This window comes from Neolamprologus multifasciatus, chromosome 17, assembly GCF_963576455.1.
Source record: "Neolamprologus multifasciatus chromosome 17, fNeoMul1.2, whole genome shotgun sequence".
Classification (NCBI taxonomy): domain Eukaryota; kingdom Metazoa; phylum Chordata; class Actinopteri; order Cichliformes; family Cichlidae; genus Neolamprologus; species Neolamprologus multifasciatus.
Genome location: NC_140455.1, coordinates 38,426,392 through 38,445,149, shown reverse-complemented (window position 1 = coordinate 38,445,149; position 18,758 = coordinate 38,426,392). Strand labels below are relative to the sequence as shown.

At 43.8% G+C, this 18,758-nt stretch overlaps 2 protein-coding genes across 2 annotated transcripts; one reads left to right on the top strand and one right to left on the bottom strand.

The window, feature by feature from the left end:
- The first annotated feature begins 725 nt into the window (after nt 1–725).
- Nucleotides 726–5,492, top strand: nphs2 (NPHS2 stomatin family member, podocin). The gene is made up of 7 exons (XM_085137075.1): nt 726–1,469; nt 1,562–1,665; nt 1,779–1,851; nt 3,200–3,282; nt 3,370–3,629; nt 3,805–3,883; nt 4,014–5,492. The coding sequence occupies exons 1-7, from the start codon at nt 1,193–1,195 to the stop codon at nt 4,212–4,214; spliced, it is 1,077 nt and encodes a 358-aa protein (XP_084993201.1). The 5' UTR covers nt 726–1,192; the 3' UTR covers nt 4,215–5,492.
- Nucleotides 5,493–5,581: 89 nt separating this feature from the next.
- On the bottom strand, nt 5,582–18,479 carry axdnd1 (axonemal dynein light chain domain containing 1). The gene is made up of 24 exons (XM_085137062.1): nt 18,266–18,479; nt 15,118–15,272; nt 14,940–15,043; nt 14,752–14,833; nt 14,589–14,674; nt 14,437–14,493; nt 14,163–14,271; nt 13,725–13,846; nt 13,446–13,586; nt 13,176–13,280; nt 12,934–13,054; nt 11,457–11,558; nt 11,213–11,379; nt 11,054–11,123; nt 10,675–10,909; nt 10,410–10,608; nt 8,997–9,090; nt 8,637–8,830; nt 8,383–8,473; nt 8,144–8,287; nt 6,591–6,692; nt 6,401–6,492; nt 5,852–5,991; nt 5,582–5,764 (listed from the first exon to the last, which is right to left on the bottom strand). The coding sequence occupies exons 1-24, from the start codon at nt 18,333–18,335 to the stop codon at nt 5,652–5,654; spliced, it is 2,895 nt and encodes a 964-aa protein (XP_084993188.1). The 5' UTR covers nt 18,336–18,479; the 3' UTR covers nt 5,582–5,651.
- Nucleotides 18,480–18,758: the final 279 nt, after the last annotated feature.

Genomic DNA, 18,758 nt, shown 5'->3' with positions numbered 1-18,758 from the left:
GTTGAACAGGTCAAAACCAACCATTCAGCCTGAAACCCAAAGCAATACTAGACAAAGCAGAACGTGGATGACAACAGTTTTTACGGTTTGTGTGTTTAAAACGAGAGAACACGAGGATACGAAGATTCCGTGTTTCATCCTCACTGTGTTCACTTTGTCAGGAGTGTGACTCCCTCACCTCAAACTGCCTCTCACCCCACATTTACTCTGTAGCTATCTGCTCACTCTTGTAGTCAGCTATGTCTTCTTTGTGGAAAAATACGTGTGACTTTTCCACGCCTCAAGAGGCCCACGCAATAAGGTTTGAGTTTAATTAAGCACAAGTCAGGGAGGTTACAGCATGTCTTTAACTTTCCAAACAAAGAAAGCTCTTTCAGACCTGCGTCTGCACATTCCTGTATAAGACACTCAGTGTGAGCTTCATTGGGATAATTAGTCCAAACAGTGAAAACCTCACTTCTCCACATATCTCCGTGGGGTGTTGACTTTACCACAGAAGAGACGTAACCTAAACAAGTTTCCATTTGCATGCATGTGGTTAAATATTAACAGCATTAAATTCAGCTTTACACTGCAGGCCACACGTTAATTAGTGGAGTCTTGGTGGTCCATAAACAAACATGTATAGATGTTTTTTCTTTTATCTTTTTTATCTCCAGAGGATAATGTGTGGATTTAAAAAAGTCAAACCCTTGATGCTGGATCAGTTTTATCATTTTATAACTTGAATAGAATTTTTGCTAAAACATTTGTTCTTATTTATGTTTTTCAAGTTGTTGTCTTTGTAGTTTATCTCGAATTAATTTCATTCTTGCTGCTGTAACATGTGAAATTCCCCAGTGTGGGATTAATAAAGCCTATGTCTGTCTTTAATGGGCCCTCTATGGGGAAAAGGAGATAAAAGGGAGAGTTGGATGGTCTTACTGGCAAAGCAAAGGTTTACTGGCATACAATTTAAAAAAGAGTGTGGTAAGGACACCCCTCACTGTTGTCCTGTGCTCCCACGCTCCCAGCTTTAATTACAGGGACAGACTCTGTCCCATCTCCACAGTAGACAGCAGTACTGCTGATCAGTCATCCAGCGAGAGGGGAAGCATCTCCCAGTAATCACAAAATTTATTTTTCTTTAACCTGGAAAAAGAGAAAACAAGGAAGAAATCCCTCCAATTTTTCTGCAGAGCATGCAGCCAGCATGGAGAAGTCCTCCAATCACCCACCAAGATCCAGAATGACGGCCAGGAAGGAGAGGGTCAGGGCAGCCTCAGAGGCTCCAAGGAGGAAGCCGAAGGTGGAGCAGCTCTCTGAAGCATCATCGGTGAGGAAAGAGAAGCTGGGGACGCATGTGGGGAAGATGGAGCAAGAGACAGAAGTGAAGTTGAAATCAACGGTGGTGGATATAGACAGTGTGAGAGATAATGAAGTCAAGGATGAGAATGTGGGGCTCCTGGAAGCAGCAGAGCAGGATGACAGTGAGTCAAAGTGTTTTTATTTTTTAAATATATGTTTTTCATATCTGAAAGTGTGATGAGACGTCTTCATGAAAGACTGTTGATTTTTTCAGGTCTGAAGCATAAGAAGCTGGGAGTCTGTGAGTGGCTGCTGATGGTCTTTGTCTTGGCTCTGGTTCTCCTCTTCTTCCCTCTTTCCATCTGGTTCTGTGTCAAAGTACGGACTAAACCTCTGATCCTGCAAAGATCTGACATGTCTTTAGAAGATAGGCTGACCGCTTTGTGTTGAATATGAAACTGACACATGAGCAACCACATGTTGATTCACAGGTAGTGAGGGAACACGAAAGAGCTGTGATCTTCAGACTGGGTCACCTACTGCGTGGAAAACCCAGAGGACCAGGTTGGCCCAGATTTCATTCTTATTTTTTATTTATACTTTATTTTTATCTATTTATGGAAAGATCAACATGCAAGGAGTGGAGGTAGTAAGGGAGTGAATTTATATGAATACCAGTGCAGAAGAGAAATGGAGACAGAGAGCGGGCGGTGGATAGGCGGTGATGAGTTTAATGGTTGGAAGACCGCAGTGAGACGATGGCGCTGACAAGACGACACGAGGCGGAGCTGAGGATGCTAAGATTTTCATTAGGAGCTACCAGGAAGGATACGATTAGAAATATTTGCTTCCAGACAGCAGCCTGTGTGAGGGTCGAGAACGTGTTATGAATCGCAGCTCATGAGAAGCTTCACTAGTGTGACACCCACCGTCCCCTGTGCAGTGTTGGGGAGTAACGGAATACATGTACCGCCGTTACGTATTTAAAATAAAATAATATGAGTAACTGTATTCCGTTACAGTTACCGTTTAAAAAGGTGGTATTTAGAATACAGTTACTTTGTTGAAATAAATGGATTACACGGCGGTACTTCCCTGTTTCATATTGTGGCGGGTCAGGACTGTTTGGGTTTTGTTTGACAGCTACGTTCTGTTGTTCCAGGCGGCAGCTAGGGTCGCCATGGTTACAGGGTGACGCTCTCTCTCTGTGTGTTTCCTGGGTGAGAGAGGCCTTTTTGTTGTTGTGCTAAGCTAACAGGCAGAATGCTACAGGCATAGCTCTAAAGAATGTAGCATCATGGGCAGTGTAGTCCGTGCTGCAGGGAGAATGGACTGCCATACCCGTTATGTGTCTGTGAGCGAGGGAGGGAGTAAAAGGAAAAGTACGAGCTGTCATCGAGCAGAAACGGGAGCTGGAAGCATGTAAATATAATAATAACCACTGCAGCCAAGAAGAGAGCCTGACGAGCCCAGCTGTAAGTAAACTATTAAGACTCGACTGTACACCGTGTTCGTGTTTTCCTCTGAAACAATAAGTTCTGTTGGAGCAGCCTTTCAACGCCTCTCTCTGTCTCTGCTAGCAAAGTTGACCCAGACAACAAAGTAAAGCTAGTTTTCAGCTACGAGCCGACACAGAACCCACCGTATTAGCCAGAGGTCCCTTTACTACGGTTCGGAGCCGCGGACCTTCAGTAACAGTAATAAATCACAGCAATAGTACATTCATGTAGTTGTAAACAGCGTGATAATATATTAAGTAATCCAAAGTATTCAGAATACGTTACTCTCATTGAGTAACGTAACGGAATATGTTACAGAATACATTTTAGGGCATGTAATCTGTAATCTGTAATGGGATACATTTGAAAAGTAACCTTCCCAACACTGCCCCTGTGTCTTTCTTCCTCTTCAGGCCTTTTTTTCCACCTCCCACTTCTCGACGTGTGTCACAAAGTTGACATCCGACTGAAGATGTTGAAGGTTCCTCCTCACGTGGTACAGAAACAGACACGCACTGCATCGCATATTTAAATATTCCCGTTTGGAATCGCGACACGTGTGTTCTCATATGTTTGTACGCAGGTGGTGACGAAGGACTTGGTGAGGCCGGAGCTGAGCGCGGTGTGTTATTACCAGATAGAGAACGTGGCACTGTGCAGCTCAGCTGTTTCCAGTCTGACCGCAGTGCTGCAGAGTCTGGTCCAGGCAGCAGTCAGAGACGTTCTGGCCCAGCAAACCTTCAGCCACGTCCTGCTGCACAGGCGGAAGATCGGGGAGCAGATACAAGCAACAGTCGACTCCTTCGCTTGTCGCTGGGGCGTCAGGGTGGAGAGGGCAGACATGTAAGACCAAACATTTCTCTTCCTCTGTAATTCATCTTTTTTTCCTTCACTGCAGACGTTCATTAACTGGAAGTCAAAGCAAAGCAGCTTTAGCTTTATTTTGGCAGGATCTAAAGAAATACTAACTTGTTGTTGGAAGACCACGCTGACCAGGCTGGGTTGTGCTTGTTGTCAGAGACGAGCTCAGCTTTCCTGTGGAGCTGCAGCAGAGCCTGGCTGCCGCTGCCGAGGCCAAGAGACAGCAGCAGATCAAAGTAAGAGCTCACATCGGTTTTTACACACTATTTGTAAAACAGCAACTTTGAACCCGTGTGCTCCAAACGTCCGTCTCTACTCTCCACAACATTACTGATGAAAACATCCACGAGCCGTTCTCTTCTACAGGTGAAAGCAGCAGAAAGTGAGATGGCTGCCTGGGATGGATTTCGGGCTTCCCTCCGTCACCTTCAACCTGCCTTGGTCCTGCCTTTCCCTCCGAGCCTCAACTCCGACGTGTCACCCCTACCTCCCCCTCCTCCCCCATGCGTGGAGGGGGACGGCGGGGTGTCACCTGAGGAGCCAGACACAGACTCGCCAATGATGTGAAGCTTTATTCATGTTAAACTCAGGTGAACTCTTCACACTACTGACTTTAGAGTTTCTGCTGTATTTAAACTGGTGATTATGTGTAGAAAAGAAAGGCAAACACAACATAAAGGAACCTCAGATGTGTTCTTTAATGTCTTGTTAACTGTAAATAATCAAACTGTAAAATGTGCAATCAAATCCGAGTTCAGCCTGATTGGTCAGTGCAACAAAGGAGTGTTACTTCATGCAACAGGAAACACACAAATCTTTATTTTCAGAAGGATGCAGAAATAAATGTGCCTTCATCCACACTTGAAACACACATCATAGGATTAAACTAAGCCACAGCAAGCCTCTAAATGACATCATGCTCAAGTGCTATTCGTCTTCTTCATGTAGTCCAGAGGTGTCCAACTCGGGGCCTCGAGGGCCGGTGTCCTGCAGGTTTTAGATCTCAACCTGGGCCAACACACCTGAATCACAGGATGAGTTCATCACCAGGCCTCTGGAGAATTTCGTCTGTGTCCCAGTTCAGGGTCTGCAGCCTTAAAGGCCGCATTTTAAGGCCGATTACGTCACCGCGACACGACGAAGGCTGTCCCAATTCAAAGGCTGCTCGAAATGCGGCCCTCAAATGCGTCCTTCATTTCCCTGAATTTTAAGGACGTGGCGGTGTAGACTTCGTGGCCCAACAGATCCCAGAATGCATAGCGCGACGGTGGGTGTGGATAATTTTGCCGAAAGAAACAGCAGATGAGGAGCGCCCGAAGGGTAAACTTTAAGTAAGTACTGAATATGATGTCACTTATTTATGTGCAAATGTTTAATAACGAAGAACATTAAAACATTCCTGTTGGTCACATGTCGGCAAAGTCATGTGACATTAGTGACGTTTGTACTAACTTGGTTTTAAAGCCTTTACTTTAAAATATACGCCGTTCAATAGCTGAGCTTAATCAGAGAATGATCAAAGCTCATGTAGAAACAAACAAACAAACAAAAGATGTTCTCCTTCATTTCTGTCAAACAAAGCTGTATGAAACGTTTCCAGCTGTTAGTATCATGGTTGCTAGGCAACCTGGGCAGCGCAACGGAGGCTACACCGTCCCATTTCACAAGCCTCGCACTTCCGGCCTTAGCGGTCTTTGAGTACGCGGCCCTTGAGGATCGTTGAGGCTGCAGACCCTGAATTGGGATACAGCCAGCAACACATGTTGAGGTAATTTAGTCGTTTAAATCAGCTGTGTTGGATCAAGGACACATCTAAACCCTGCAGGACACCGGCCCTCGAGGCCTGGGGTTGGACAGGATCGTCAGCCTGGGAATAAATACTCAAAAACTGGGCACCATCGATGGTCAGTGATGTTTTTATGTGTCTGTTAAACTTCCCTCCTGTTCACATGTAAACCAAAAAAGTGTTTAACACTGGTTAAAATAAACAGAGACGTCTGATCATCATTTCTTGGTCTTTCTGCTGCTGCTCGTCGGTTTGACCGCGGTTGCCGTTTTCTTCCGAGGAGTCGGTGTCGTTTCTGGCTGCGGTGAAGGTGGCGGCGTTTTCTTTTTTTCTGAAACATAAACCAGTAAAGACATGAACCACCTCGATGCGTATGTGCTGTGTCACTGTCTCTTTTTATCAGCTGATTAATCTGCACCTTCGGTACTGGGGGGCTCCACGCTGGGGCGACCCTGCAGTTGTCTCTCCAGGTCTTTAATCTTCTTCAGTGCTTCCTGCAGAGCCTCCTCGGCTTCGAGGGCTCGCTTCTCCGCAATCTGCGCTCGCACCTCAGAATCACTAAAGAGGGAAAGTAAGCCGATGGATGCATGCATGTGTAGACGGATGGATGTTTTATAGTTTATAGCAATAGTTTAAAGTAGTGCTTTCAAAAAATTGTGTAAAAAGATACAGTATTGGGCAGAGGTCTTGAGGCACCCCAAGGAGCCAGATTTTTATAATTATTCTTATAATTTTGTTTAAGCAGATACTTTATACTTCAACAGGGCCTGAACTCTCTCGGGGAAGCTTTCTTTTCATTTCTGAGCAGTTCAGGAATAGTTGTGTGGGATTCCTGGACTTTTACAGAGTATCGTGTGCACTCATATGAAAACAGCAGAGAGGTTACAATGAAGAAGACTAAAGGCATATTTTCAGGAATATCCATGAAACATAATTCATCCAAACATTATTTAGAAAATGCACTCACTGCAGTTCTTGCTGCAGTAATCCTACTGTGGTCAGATCCTTGAAAGCTTTCTGGTTATCGTCTGTCACTGGAGACACGACCAGCTCGCCCGTCTGACAGACACAGAGGTGGTTACAGGTACAGACACACGGACTGTTCAGCTCAATGCAAACTGACAACAACATAAAAATGTATACTTCAATTGTCTGACCCTTTCTAGCTGGACACTGCACGCTCCAAGCTTCCTTTGTGCAACGTTTCCATCATAATTGATCAGATTCAGCAGAGGGCTCTCACAAACTGTTTGCTCCCCCTACAGGACAAAAACAACATTTTTAGTCGTCCTGCTTAACACGATTCAATTATAACCTCCTAGGACCTGCGTCCACATATGTGGACGTCACATTTTGGGTTATTTAGACCAAAATACTCAATTTTGCTCTACATGGGCCTGATATCCACTTACGAGGACATTATACTGCTACTGTTCTATCGAAATTTTAAATGAATCCTCATATGTGTCTCTCATTTTTCTTTTTTTAAAAAAAAAGGTTAAAAAAAAAAATCTGGTAATTCTTTGTTTTTACATTCATCAGGTCCCAATATGACCAAATATCAAAGAGAAATTAAAAATCCATGTCGTGGAAGAGTTCGGGTCTTAGTAGGTTAAAGGTTCGTAAAACTCCTTAAATTCCACAAGTGTCAATTTAATTCACTCATTTTGTGTCACACAAAGCTCCATAATCTTGCTATTAACGCTCCTGTTGACAAAACTCTTGTTTTGTGTCTTTCAGCAGCCAAGAAATTTTCTTTGTCTGAAATGTCTTTTTGTCAGCAAATAAGAATGAATGCTTAACCCCGAACACTGACACTAAAACCACATTTTGAGTCTGAAAAATGCTTTCAAACTCGTGGGGACCGCGATTTTGTCCCTATAAGGACGCACACACTCACACACACAGATGTGAACATTAGATCTTGACTATAATAAAATAATAAAATGCTAAAAATACCTTTTTTGCACATGAAGAACATTATTATTATTCTCTCTGTATATTTATTTGCTAAAGTAACACTGCTACACTTTTACTATCCCGGCTTTGTGTGAGCGTTATGTTGCCGGCAAATGAAAGCAAACACTCACATGTTTCTTTATATTTTATTATGTTGCAGGATTAACTCGTGTGTGCATACTTACATTGTTTCTTTGTTTTCAGTCTTCATGTAGGTCAGCTGTGGGAAAGACCCGCCCAGCATTTCCTGATTTTTAAAGTACTGATGATGTCATGTCTGACATCAGCAGGTTAAACCAGGAGGAGGTTTTTTTTTTTTGTGTGTGTGTCAGGATGCAAAGGGATTTGTTGCATCTTGTTTCTTACGTGGAGCCGTTTAGTTGTGTAAATGTGTTAATGTGGGGAGCTTCGTGTAATTCTCAGTCATTTGTGTTGAGCTCCAGCTGGTGGCACTAAACTAACTGAAGGTAAATTGGCAGCTCGGTCAGTCTCTGCTTGACGCAGGTGAGAGAGGAGAGATGAGCCGTGTCACTGACTCCATGTGGGTTTAGAGTTTTGTTAAATAAGTTAATCTAAGGTGAGTTTTGTTAAGCTTCACATATGATGGAGGTCACAGTAAATAAACTGCTCATCTCCTCCAAAATGTCCGTGGAGTCAGCTCAGTTACCACCTTCCTCGATGCTCCAGTCAGACTACTTCACAGATCCCAAAAAATCTACCAAACGTGTGCGTATTCGAGTTGAATCCTCACCACAGGCTCCGCACCGTCTGCTGGACAGTCCAAGACGCCACTGCTGGAAACAGATCCAGGCGGCGTGACGGGCAGCTCCACGGGAGCACCTTTAACACCTGTGAGCAGTATCCTGCAGGTCTCCACCCAATCACCACACTCCCTCTGAGGACACCAATCACAGTTGACATTGCAAAACTATTACTGACCCCGCCCCAACGTTACATGTGATAGTGCACGTGTGCCTGAGGTGTGTTTACCTGCAGCTTTTTGAACTCGTTGATGTCATTCTGAGCCTGAGCTGACAGCGTGTTCAGGTGAACCTGCTCCTCCAGGACCAGGCTGCACGAACTAAACAACATTTTCAGATGAGTTTGATTTAGATGTAAAGTTACTTTAACATTTAAAAGTGCGTAACCTGCTCGAGTTGGTTCGTGTGTTGTTATTTTAGATTTATTTTATCACACAGTTACTGTGAAATAACTAATAAAATATTTACAACAGCTTCTGGTACCTGGTGATGTAGCTGGACAAGCGATCCAGCTTCTCAGCCAGCATCTGCGCATCCTCATCCAGAGATTCCTGTGAAATTTCTGGAATGTACCGGTGGGGTTCTTCTTCTTGGTTTTCCTCCTCGCTGTGGTTGGGAACCACAAGGAGTAAGAGCTCTAACATCCACCGAGTCTGAGCCACGTGAACAGATCTGATCTGGTAGCAAAGAAAACATCCAGACTCAGATCGTCTCCTACAAACAGCCGCTGTGCCTGAGCACCGTGTTCATGGGGCTCGTGTGTTAGCTCCAATTTAACACAAATACACTTAAAAGACAGCAGAATATGTAAATATGGTGTTACTGAGCATGCCCGGTACTCACTTCTTCATGCAGCCTAAAGTTCTCCCCCTCAGTGAAGTCAGACAGGTTGGTTACAAACACCTGGATTTTGTCAAACAGCTTTTCTGCCTCTGCGCTGTTTTAACAAACACGCACAAAGAAGCATTTCAGAACCGCCGTAAACGACTACAAGTGTTTGAATTTCAGCACGAAAACACATCAGGTTGAATTTTTCTACAAGTTCGATTTGTTTCCCTCTCTGCCAAACTGCAAAAAGTCTGCAAGTTTTTTTCATATAAGAATAAAAAAAATGCTCATTTTAAAAATTCTGTTAATTTGTCTAATTCACTTTGAGAAAATGGGACTGTGTGTGAAACTGCCAGAGGTGTGGACTCGAGTCACATGACTTGGACTCGAGTCATTAATTTTATGACTTTAAACTTGACTTGAAAAAATGTTCTAAGACTGTGACTTGACTTGGACTTTTACACCGATGACCTGGGACTTAAATTGGACTTGAACCGGTTTACTTGAAAAGACTTGATATTTCACCCCAAATATAAAATTTTACACGCATATTATATAGAAAGTGTGCATCATTAATTCAAACCACCCTCCGTACGTGTGTGTGCGTGAGCTGTAGCACAGCCAATCAAATTAACCAGATTTTTTTTAAAAAGAAAAAGAAAAAACGCTCAAAAATGTTATTTTTTTGAGGTATGTAAACTATGAAGTAGTCAACAAAAAACCGAAATGCAACATGCAAAACATGCAAGACGAGAATCACAGACAGAGGGAACAACTTCCAACTTTGTCCGACAGTTGAAGTTGCATAAAGAACGGTCGGTTCTCTTTTGCTACGATGAGATCATGACTTCATCTAACTAGCAAATGTTGTCCAGGCTACGTTGATGATACAGGTTTTTTTTAATGTGTATGATATTTTTGTCATGCGATTTTAAAGCCGGTCCTACAAGCTCATCCAAGAATAACATGCAGCTTATCTCAGAACTGTCGGTGAAAATTATTCTTGGAGCGAAGTTTAATTGAGCTGCATTTTATAGACGTGCAATTTCACAATTTGTGTATATTTTCTAAGTTCACTATTTCATCATGTGTTGAGAAAAACAGAGATTTAAAAATCACATGGTCTAATACTTACATTTAGCATAACTGCAACATTCTTTTTTCATTTCTTTTAAAGACTCAAAAGGACTTGAAATTCAAAGTTTCAGACTTGTGACTTGAGACTCGACTCTGACTTGCCTGACATTACTTGAGACTTGCAAAACAATGACTTGGTCCCACCTCTGAAAACTGTTTGTAATTCTTAGAGTGTTGATGCAAAATCACATCTTGATTGCTTGAGTTAAAAACCAGTTTGGTAAATTTTCAAGGCAAAAGTACAAAAACTGTCTTTCCCAAAGTTAGTTTATGTTATGGAGCCGCACTCACGAAGTATCCGGTTTATTGTCCGTTTTGTTGGAGAAGTGCCGAAAAGCGTTGTCAGCCAAACTCTTCCAGTTGTGCAGCGCTCTCTCCAGCTCTAACCAATCAGAGACCGCCATCTTTTCGGGATCTTCAATCACCCCAGAGAGTTTGGATCCCCAGGACTCCATCAGACCGAGCAGTGACATCACGTTTCCATGGAGCCCTGCAACAGCATTGTTCAGTAGTCTATCCATATTTCAAGAATTATTAAACCGTGTCATTTCCTCACCATTGTCTCCATTCACTTGAACGTCCAGCTCTCCAAGGAGCTCGCACAGCTCGTTGTCCAGTTCTGTCTGGGTGTGCTGGCCTTCAGGAGGTCCTCCGTCAGCTGAAGGGTGTCTTCCAAAGAGCTGCAGGCTCATATTCAGCCATCTTTCCTGGATATTACCAAGTTCACTAAGTGTCTGCTGGCAGTTCAGCTGTTTCTCGCCTTGGTAGTGTTCACACAGCAGTGCTAACATCTAGACAAAACAAATGTTTCCCGGTGTTTAATCATGTGGCGTCATCGCCTCTACGTTACCGCTCACAAACACCTGTGCAGACGACTCTGGTTTGTTCATCTCCAATTAAAAAACTATGACAAAGGTGAGACACACAAGCCTTACATTTGACCACCGCTGCAAATCGGCATGAATCTCTTCTACTGATGTTTTGTCATATTTGGGTTCAGGAAGCCTTGAGAAAGGAGGAAACGTAGCGTTGGAGAATCACACAGTGACTGTAAGGTGTCAGTGAAAGTTCCAGGGGGGGTTAACTGTCCTTACTTATTATGTGAGGAGCAGAAGGAAAGCCACTTGTTGATGCCTTGCTGGATGGCACTGATCTGTGCACAGTGGGCATGTTCAGTCTGCTTCAGCTGGGACATGAAAGCAGCCAGCTGCTTCCTCCAGTAGTCTGTGCTCTCCATGATGATGTTAATGCACTCTGTGTCCTGCAGCAGGAGGGTCGCTGTTACAGTCTAACTGAACCAGCAGGGCTACTTATAGAAATAAAGATTCACCTTTTTACCTTAGATGTGAGGAACAGGATGCAGTGCTCTGCGGTCTTGAACCAGCTCTGCTCACTGATATGCAGCTGACTAACCAGATGCAGCTTCTTCACACTGATCACCTGACAGAAATAAAAAGCTTCATATTACTGCTGAGCAGAAAATTTAATCTGAGCACTTTAAATATTAGAGTCTGAGTGATAAACAACGTTTAGACCGATATTTGGAGATTTTACTTTCAGACACATGAAACAAACAGATTTTCATTGCGTTTGTTACGTGTAGTTATTTATGAGTCCTTGCTAAGATAATATGACAGCAAAGTTACAAAATCATCTGAAGTCTTGGAATATACGTGTAAGAGCCAATTAAATGTTAATTTTATTGGTACTGGTAAAATGATTAGAGGAGAAATACACATGTTTGATGTTAAGAATATAATTTCTAGTTGATTTCAAAACACTGTTTTGTTAAAGGTATAGAATATAGACATTCTAATGCGCTTCTTAGTATTTTGGGCTTCCGGCACACTGTAGTTACGTAGTTGGGGCGTCAGATAAGCTGGAAGCAACAGTTTTTTGACCGAGTCTTGCCATGTAAATTAAAAGTTTCAATAAACATCTTTTTGCAAGAAAAGTACCTGGACTTGCTCGCGTTTCGAATGCATGTTGCCGGACTGACTCCTAAAGGTGGTACAGAAGAGTGAAATAGAGACGGAGTGCCGCCGCTACAATACGTTTACGTTCTACTCGACTTCTATGATCAGCTGGTTGTTGTTTCCAAACCAGTGCTGCGAACAGCTGCAAAATGCCCTCTGATGGATAAATTGTGCAACACCACCACCAATAACACTGTACAGCAGTTTCTCCCATCCATCCTTCTTCTTCTGCTTATCCGGGGCCGGGTCGCGGGGGCAGCAGCCTAAGCAGAGAAGCCCAGACCGCCCTCTCCCCAGCCACCTCCTCCAGCTTGTCGGGGGCGTTGCCCCGGGGCCTCCTCCCAGTGGGACATCCTAGGAACACCTCACCCAGGAGGCGCCCAGGGGGCATCCTTGTCAGATGCCCGAACCACCTCAGCTGGCTCCTTTCGATGTGGAGGAGCAGCAGCTCTACTCTGAGCCCCTCCTAGATGCTGAACTTCTCACCCTATCTCTAAGGCGAGGCCATCCACCCTTTGGAAGCTCCAAAGGGTGGATGGCTGAAGCATCTATTCATTACTTTTAAAAAAAATCAATCAGGTTTTGTAAATCCATATATATATATCTATATATATAGCTTGTGTGGTTGGGACATATTGGTTGATATACTGGTATAAGTATTACTATGGATGAAATGCTGAGGGGAAAGCTACACTGAGCATGTTGTGTCCTTTAATTCACTTCCTCTTTTGTTAGCCTTGGAGCTCCACACAGAGCTGACCATAGAGTTGGTGCAACCGTCATCTTTCGCTCTCTAAAATGAAAGTAAGACCAGGTCGAATCAAAGACACCTCACACACCTTCAGGGCGAGGCAGAGGGTAAACTGGCTCCAGCAGTCTCTGTCTTCAGTCATGTGGATCAGCTGAGCTTCCAGACGAGCTCTCTGAAGCTCATACAGCTCATGGTAAGCCTGGACCACACTGTAAAGAGCATACATATACACATATATATATATATAAAAATCGTTGACCATCCATCATCATTAAAACAAGGTTCATAACTCAGGATTTGAAATGATCTCTGCGTCTGCAGTGGACTAACTTTGAGTCGGTGCGAGTCTGTTTGAGTGCCTCGGCTAGCTGCCAGTGAGCGTGCTCCGCCTGGTGGGAAACAAAAGCATCGTGATCCCGGATTTTAGAAAGTTCCCTATGAAGACAACGCAGACACACACAGGTAGGAATGAATACACACACATTTTCATATCCGCACATCTGTAATCAGCACGTTAACATCAAACGTCCGACATATTTTGTTTGTTCTGGAGCAGCACGTGGTAATATTACTCACGATCACCAGTCTGATCGTACGTACATGCTAAGCTGCTGAATGGTTAACTTGATGTGGTGGATCTCCTCTGTGAGCCGGCGATCCAGAGCCCGCTGCGCCACCACCTCAGTGTGCAGAGCCTTCAGGCGCCGCGGGACTCGATCCAGCAGCGACTGGTAGCGCTGTCTGAACAAAGACAGACTCTCATTACTGGACCAAGATTTCAGTTTTTACATTTAACACTGCAGACTCGTGTCTCATTCATATTTTGCTTTTAAGCCTCGTTACGCTCACGCCCTTTCCTCTGACGTGTGCGCCGCTAACCTGAGTTTGGCGAGCAGCTGTCCTCTCTCGGCACAGCCCACGCTCACCTGCCTGATCAGTTCGTGGAAGACGATGTTGTAGATATTTTGCTCGACCTTCACGAGCTTGAGCAGACCCTCCAGCTGGAAGACAAGTCATTGTGTGGCTTCTCACACTCTACACGATCGGATATTCAAGCAGCACCACAAATTCTGACTTTTCTGTGTTTTACACTCAAATCTCTAAATCTATTACACTTATGGTGGCGATGTTAGCAAAAGATCAGTCGGCAGGAGGACACAGAAAGATTTAGAGCAGAGCAGACGTCAGACGCGACACCCGAGGTGAAGGTGGGTTGTAAATGTGCAGATTTGCAGCTGCAGGCTGATATTTTCCGAGGTTTGGTCCATTTTTCCACGTAAAGGCTGCGTGACTACATATGTTTCTCTGCCTGCCTACTTGTGAAAGCTCAGCCAGCTCCTCGCTCTGCTCATCCACTCCAGCCTTCTCCAGCATGTCGTCCATCATCCCCATCAGCTGGACCGCCTCCAGCCTGCCACTGGGCCTCCTGGACACAAAAATACACAGAAATGTGTAATATTACACATTTAAACGCTCCCTTAACCCCGGTCTTGCCAAGCACCGCCTACTTAAAGGCACACAGCAGGTCAACTTCTTCTACTACATCACTTAAGGTTAATTATGAGTGAGAGGAATTCATATGTGAGCTCACAGTGAAGGGAGGACCCGCAGCCTCTGCTCGTCATCCCTCAGCTGCACTGTGAACGCGCTGTGGAAGAGACGGGTTAAAGTTGTGCATTAAACACGATCGCAGCATCAGATGCACGGAGATAATCGACACAGACTGAACACAGGGAAGCTCACTCCTCGTAGAACTCGAGGCTCCGGATTCCTTTACTTTTCACCATGTGAAACTCTTCTGGGATAAAACTGTCGGAGACGCACAAGTTCTGAAAGACAAAGCGTCCGCGATCATCGCCTCACGTGTGCACATGTGCACGCGCTCACGTGGACAGCAGCGGCTCACCTGCGCCTGCTTTTCACTAACTGGTGGGAGGAGCGTCGTCTTCTTTCTGGTTACCATGGCGTCACACAGGAAAGAAATATCCCTGTAAGGACACCATCCACAAAGAAAGGAGTAAATATATGTGGATGAGAAACTGAGCACTAATAAAACATCATCATCAGCTCCACGTTTGTAGAAACCCGACTGACCTGCCGGCTCCTGTCAGGGATGTCGGCTGCTCCAGGAAGTGTTTGTATTTCTTGCGTCCGAGCGGATGATGCCAGACTGCATCAGGGCGCCTGATTCCATGGCTCTACATACAAAGTCAGTCCAGGTTGTTTTATATCAGCTGTGGTCATGTAGACGTAAAAGAGGGTTTGACGCTACCTCGCAGTGTCGGTCGTGTGCGGATTGCCCCGGTGTGCTCCTCTTGCACACAGTGGAGGTTAGACTGAGCAGAAGTTCGTGTGGGACGATCTGCCCTGTGACGGCGGGCTGCGTCTTGGTGCTCTCCACTGGGACCTGAAAATCCAGCTCTGCCACTGAGAAAGATCAAAACCCATCTGACCTGATTTTATTGGACATTAGGTTTCACTGTTAAATGTCTACGTGCATAATAAAGGTTCTGGATTTTCTCGCATCGCGCACAAAGAACAAGGAGACATCAGCTTTGGGTAAAAAAAGTTTAAAACAACAAGTACTGTGCAGAAGTCTTTAGTCCCCTAATTTCCTGATATTTTGCTGGAAGAATAAGTTTAGTTATTTACAGAAATGTGCAAAAATACACAGAATCACTGTCATGCTGAAAAACGAAGCTGTTGCCAATCAGATGCACACTGTGTTACACGGTGGATCAAACTCTGAGAGCACGTTGTTGCACAGATAACTCCATCAGTGTCGACACGACCGACGATTCAGCCACTGCACCATCACCACGAGCTCCACCGTGTTTTACAGATGGATGTAGACACTGCTGTGCATCTCCGCTGACCTCCTCTGTACATACTGATGAAGTTTGAATAAAACGTTTCAAATCTGAATTCACAAAACTGTCGTGTCCTGTGTGCTGCAGGCAGGAGGAACGAAGGAGCCAAAATGCAGACTCGAAAACAGCTTTATTGCTGAACGCTAGGAAAAGCAGAAAAACGCAGCGCTGGACAGAAGAAAACAGGCTTACATACACGAGGAGTGACAAGGGAACAGGAAACACAGCTGGGACTAACACAGGAGATGGGGTGCCTTCAAAGTAAGAGAAGCAAAACAGAACATGGTGTACACAGACAGGAGACTACCAAAGTAAAACAGGAAGTAATGGGAACACACAGACTGCAGAAACCAGGCAACTAGACAAACATGAAGACAAAGCAGGAAATGCTGGGGAGGAAACACACAGACGAGACCAAACATGAACAGGACCAAATACTCAGACAAGCAAAACTAGAAGCACTAAATAAAGTTAGAAGTATAATCAGATTAAACTAGGAAATAAAAGACACACAGAGAACATGATGAAATAAACAAGAATAAAAGGACCAAAAACACAAAACACCCCTCTAGATCTTCTCCACTAATTTTCACTCCACTATTTTGGCCTCAGCCATTTGTTGACATCCACCCTTCCCTCCATATTCCTCGTGTTCAGTAAAGACCTTCAAAAAGTTGGAGAACTATCGCTCAATTCCACCTTAAATAATTACAAGAAAGTCTGGCTCTTTGGTAGCAAAATATAAAGAAGCAAGGAGTGACTGAAGCCACAGCACGTATCAGCTACCTGCACTTTAATCCTGCAGTGTGTGATCAAAGCCATTTATTTAATGTCGGCAGACAGAATTTGCAAAAAACTAACAAGTTAAATTTTATGAAACTTGGTAATAAATGCATCGGCTCATTAAATGTTGTGCACATCTGCACTGTTATAGTTATACTGGGAGAGACGAGCCGTTAGGGAACATAACTGGTCCTGAGTCTGTGACCCAGTGTTGAATTATTAATAGTCTTTGATTTCATTATTATTGATCATTTTCACTGTCTTGGTTTCTGTGCTCTTCTTGTGCTCCATGTTCCCCGTGTCTCCCCAGTCAGTCAAGTCCGTGTCTTTGTGAGTGCGTCCTGCTTCCTGTTTTACTTTGACAGTCTCGTGTGCTGTGTCTCCTCCTGTGTCTCATCCCCTCATTATCTCTCTGCGTATTTAAGCCCTTCGTCTTCCTCTGTTTGTTGCCACATCATCCGTGACATTTCCCATGTTCCGTGTGTCAGGTCTTTAGTTTCTTTATACTTGTTTCCTCCCTGTTTAGCTTTTGTTAGTTTGTATTCCTGCGTTTTGGGTCCTGCCTCTCTTCACTCCACAATAATGACACCAGTAATAAAATAAAGTAAAATATAAAGTATCACAAACCTTAGCACCATCGTTAGCGTTGGTGTCACATGTTAGTCACACTAAAGGTTAAAAAAATAAAGCATGAATAAAAGTACTGACATGTATTTATTATTACAAACGGTGGTGCTGGCCTGCAGACAGCTCCAAGACGAAGGGATTGTGTGCGACCAGAGATGGACAGTAACACGTAATCTGATTACTTTTTCAAGCAACTAGTAAAGTAAGGGATTACTGTTGCAAAAAGTAATTAGATTACTGTTACTTTCCTGTAAGCATGCTGCGTTACTAAACCATGATGTTGTTTGTGAGCGTCTCATGACGACGTACGAGCGTGCGACGTTCGTGGCAGCGACAGACGTGTGCAGATCAACAATGGATAATCGTGCAGAGAGAGTGCAACCATGCAGCGTTTAAAGCATGAAAGTAATCACATTACTTTAAGTTTGATTCTGTAAAAAGTGACAAACACATTAGTATCCGCTGTTCACTCTGCTGGGAAGAAAACTTCTTTCTACAGCCATAAATTAAACTTCAGCTCTGAGCGAGCAGCGAGCACGCTGCCACGGGAACGTGACATTCACGAGAAACCCCCGGATCCTCCCACTGACATCACCGCTGTGGACAAACCTCCACCCGACAGGACTCAGTGCTGCTGAATCTGAGATTTATTTTGGCTGATTTACTTGCATCTATTTGAAAGAGTGTAAACACAAAACATTATTTTATGTGCTGGAATATGCAGGAAATAGATTTAAATGTTAATGAAATTTCTTCATGTCAAAGACTGTCGCGTATTATGAATTATATTATTATATTTATAAAATAAATATATAAATATTATATTATTTCATTTTGCTTTTAAAAAGAAGCTTTTTCATTTGATTCCGTTTCAGAAGATGGAGCTGAAAGGTCTGCTTTATGACGTATCCGGGTTGTGTCTCATGTTTTTAAATAGTAGCTAAGACATAAAGTAACTAATTACTCTTGAAAATAGGTAATCATTAATTGGTAACTAATTACTATTTTGAAGTAACTTGACCAACACTGTGTGTGGCTGATCCTACGTGTTGTTTCTTATTCATGACGGTGTTACGTGGGCAGTAGCTACTGTCACGATAAGCTAATCCCGTTCACCGGCAGTGTGCCCGTTAGCGTCACCTGCGGTGTCCGGTGTCCGCTCCGGCGTCGACAAACTCGGCGCTGAACTGGCCCTCGTTGATGCGGACATCGTGGAGTCACGGCGGGGACGTTACTCTAACATCTCGGAGACGAGACACGGAAAAGCGAGCGGCCACTTGTGTCCGTTTAACACAGCTGTCTTCTTCGCTCCCCTCAGAGCTTCCTCAACTTCCTGTTTGCGTTGCCTTGGGAACGCGTTCATTCAGCAGGATGTGCGTTTGTAGTTTGAAGTGAAATAAACAGAAATACTTTTATTTATTTGGGGATATTTCTACGTTTATTGACGCCTCAGCATCAAAAATGTAAAGATTAAAAAATATTTTTAATTTTAATATTGTTTATTTTTGATTTTCTGTGTTTTAAGAACAGTTTGATTTAATTGATCATTTATCATGAAATAATCGCACCACGTATATAGCTCAACGCTCTATATTAAGCTATACTATCAATAATATATATTGATAGTCTATAA

Coding starts and splice junctions, on each gene's coding strand:
- axdnd1 (XM_085137062.1), bottom strand. CDS start 18,335: ATGTCCGCATCAACGAGGGCCAGTTCAGCGCCGAGTTTGTCGACGCCG. Junction 15,044..15,117: donor CACACGACCGACACTGCGAG/GTAGCGTCAAAC, acceptor CTTTGTATGTAG/AGCCATGGAATCAGGCGCCC. Junction 5,765..5,851: donor GGAGCCCCCCAGTACCGAAG/GTGCAGATTAAT, acceptor TTTATGTTTCAG/AAAAAAAGAAAACGCCGCCA.
- nphs2 (XM_085137075.1), top strand. CDS start 1,193: ATGGAGAAGTCCTCCAATCACCCACCAAGATCCAGAATGACGGCCAGG. Junction 1,470..1,561: donor AGCAGCAGAGCAGGATGACA/GTGAGTCAAAGT, acceptor TGATTTTTTCAG/GTCTGAAGCATAAGAAGCTG. Junction 3,630..3,804: donor AGGGTGGAGAGGGCAGACAT/GTAAGACCAAAC, acceptor GCTTGTTGTCAG/AGACGAGCTCAGCTTTCCTG.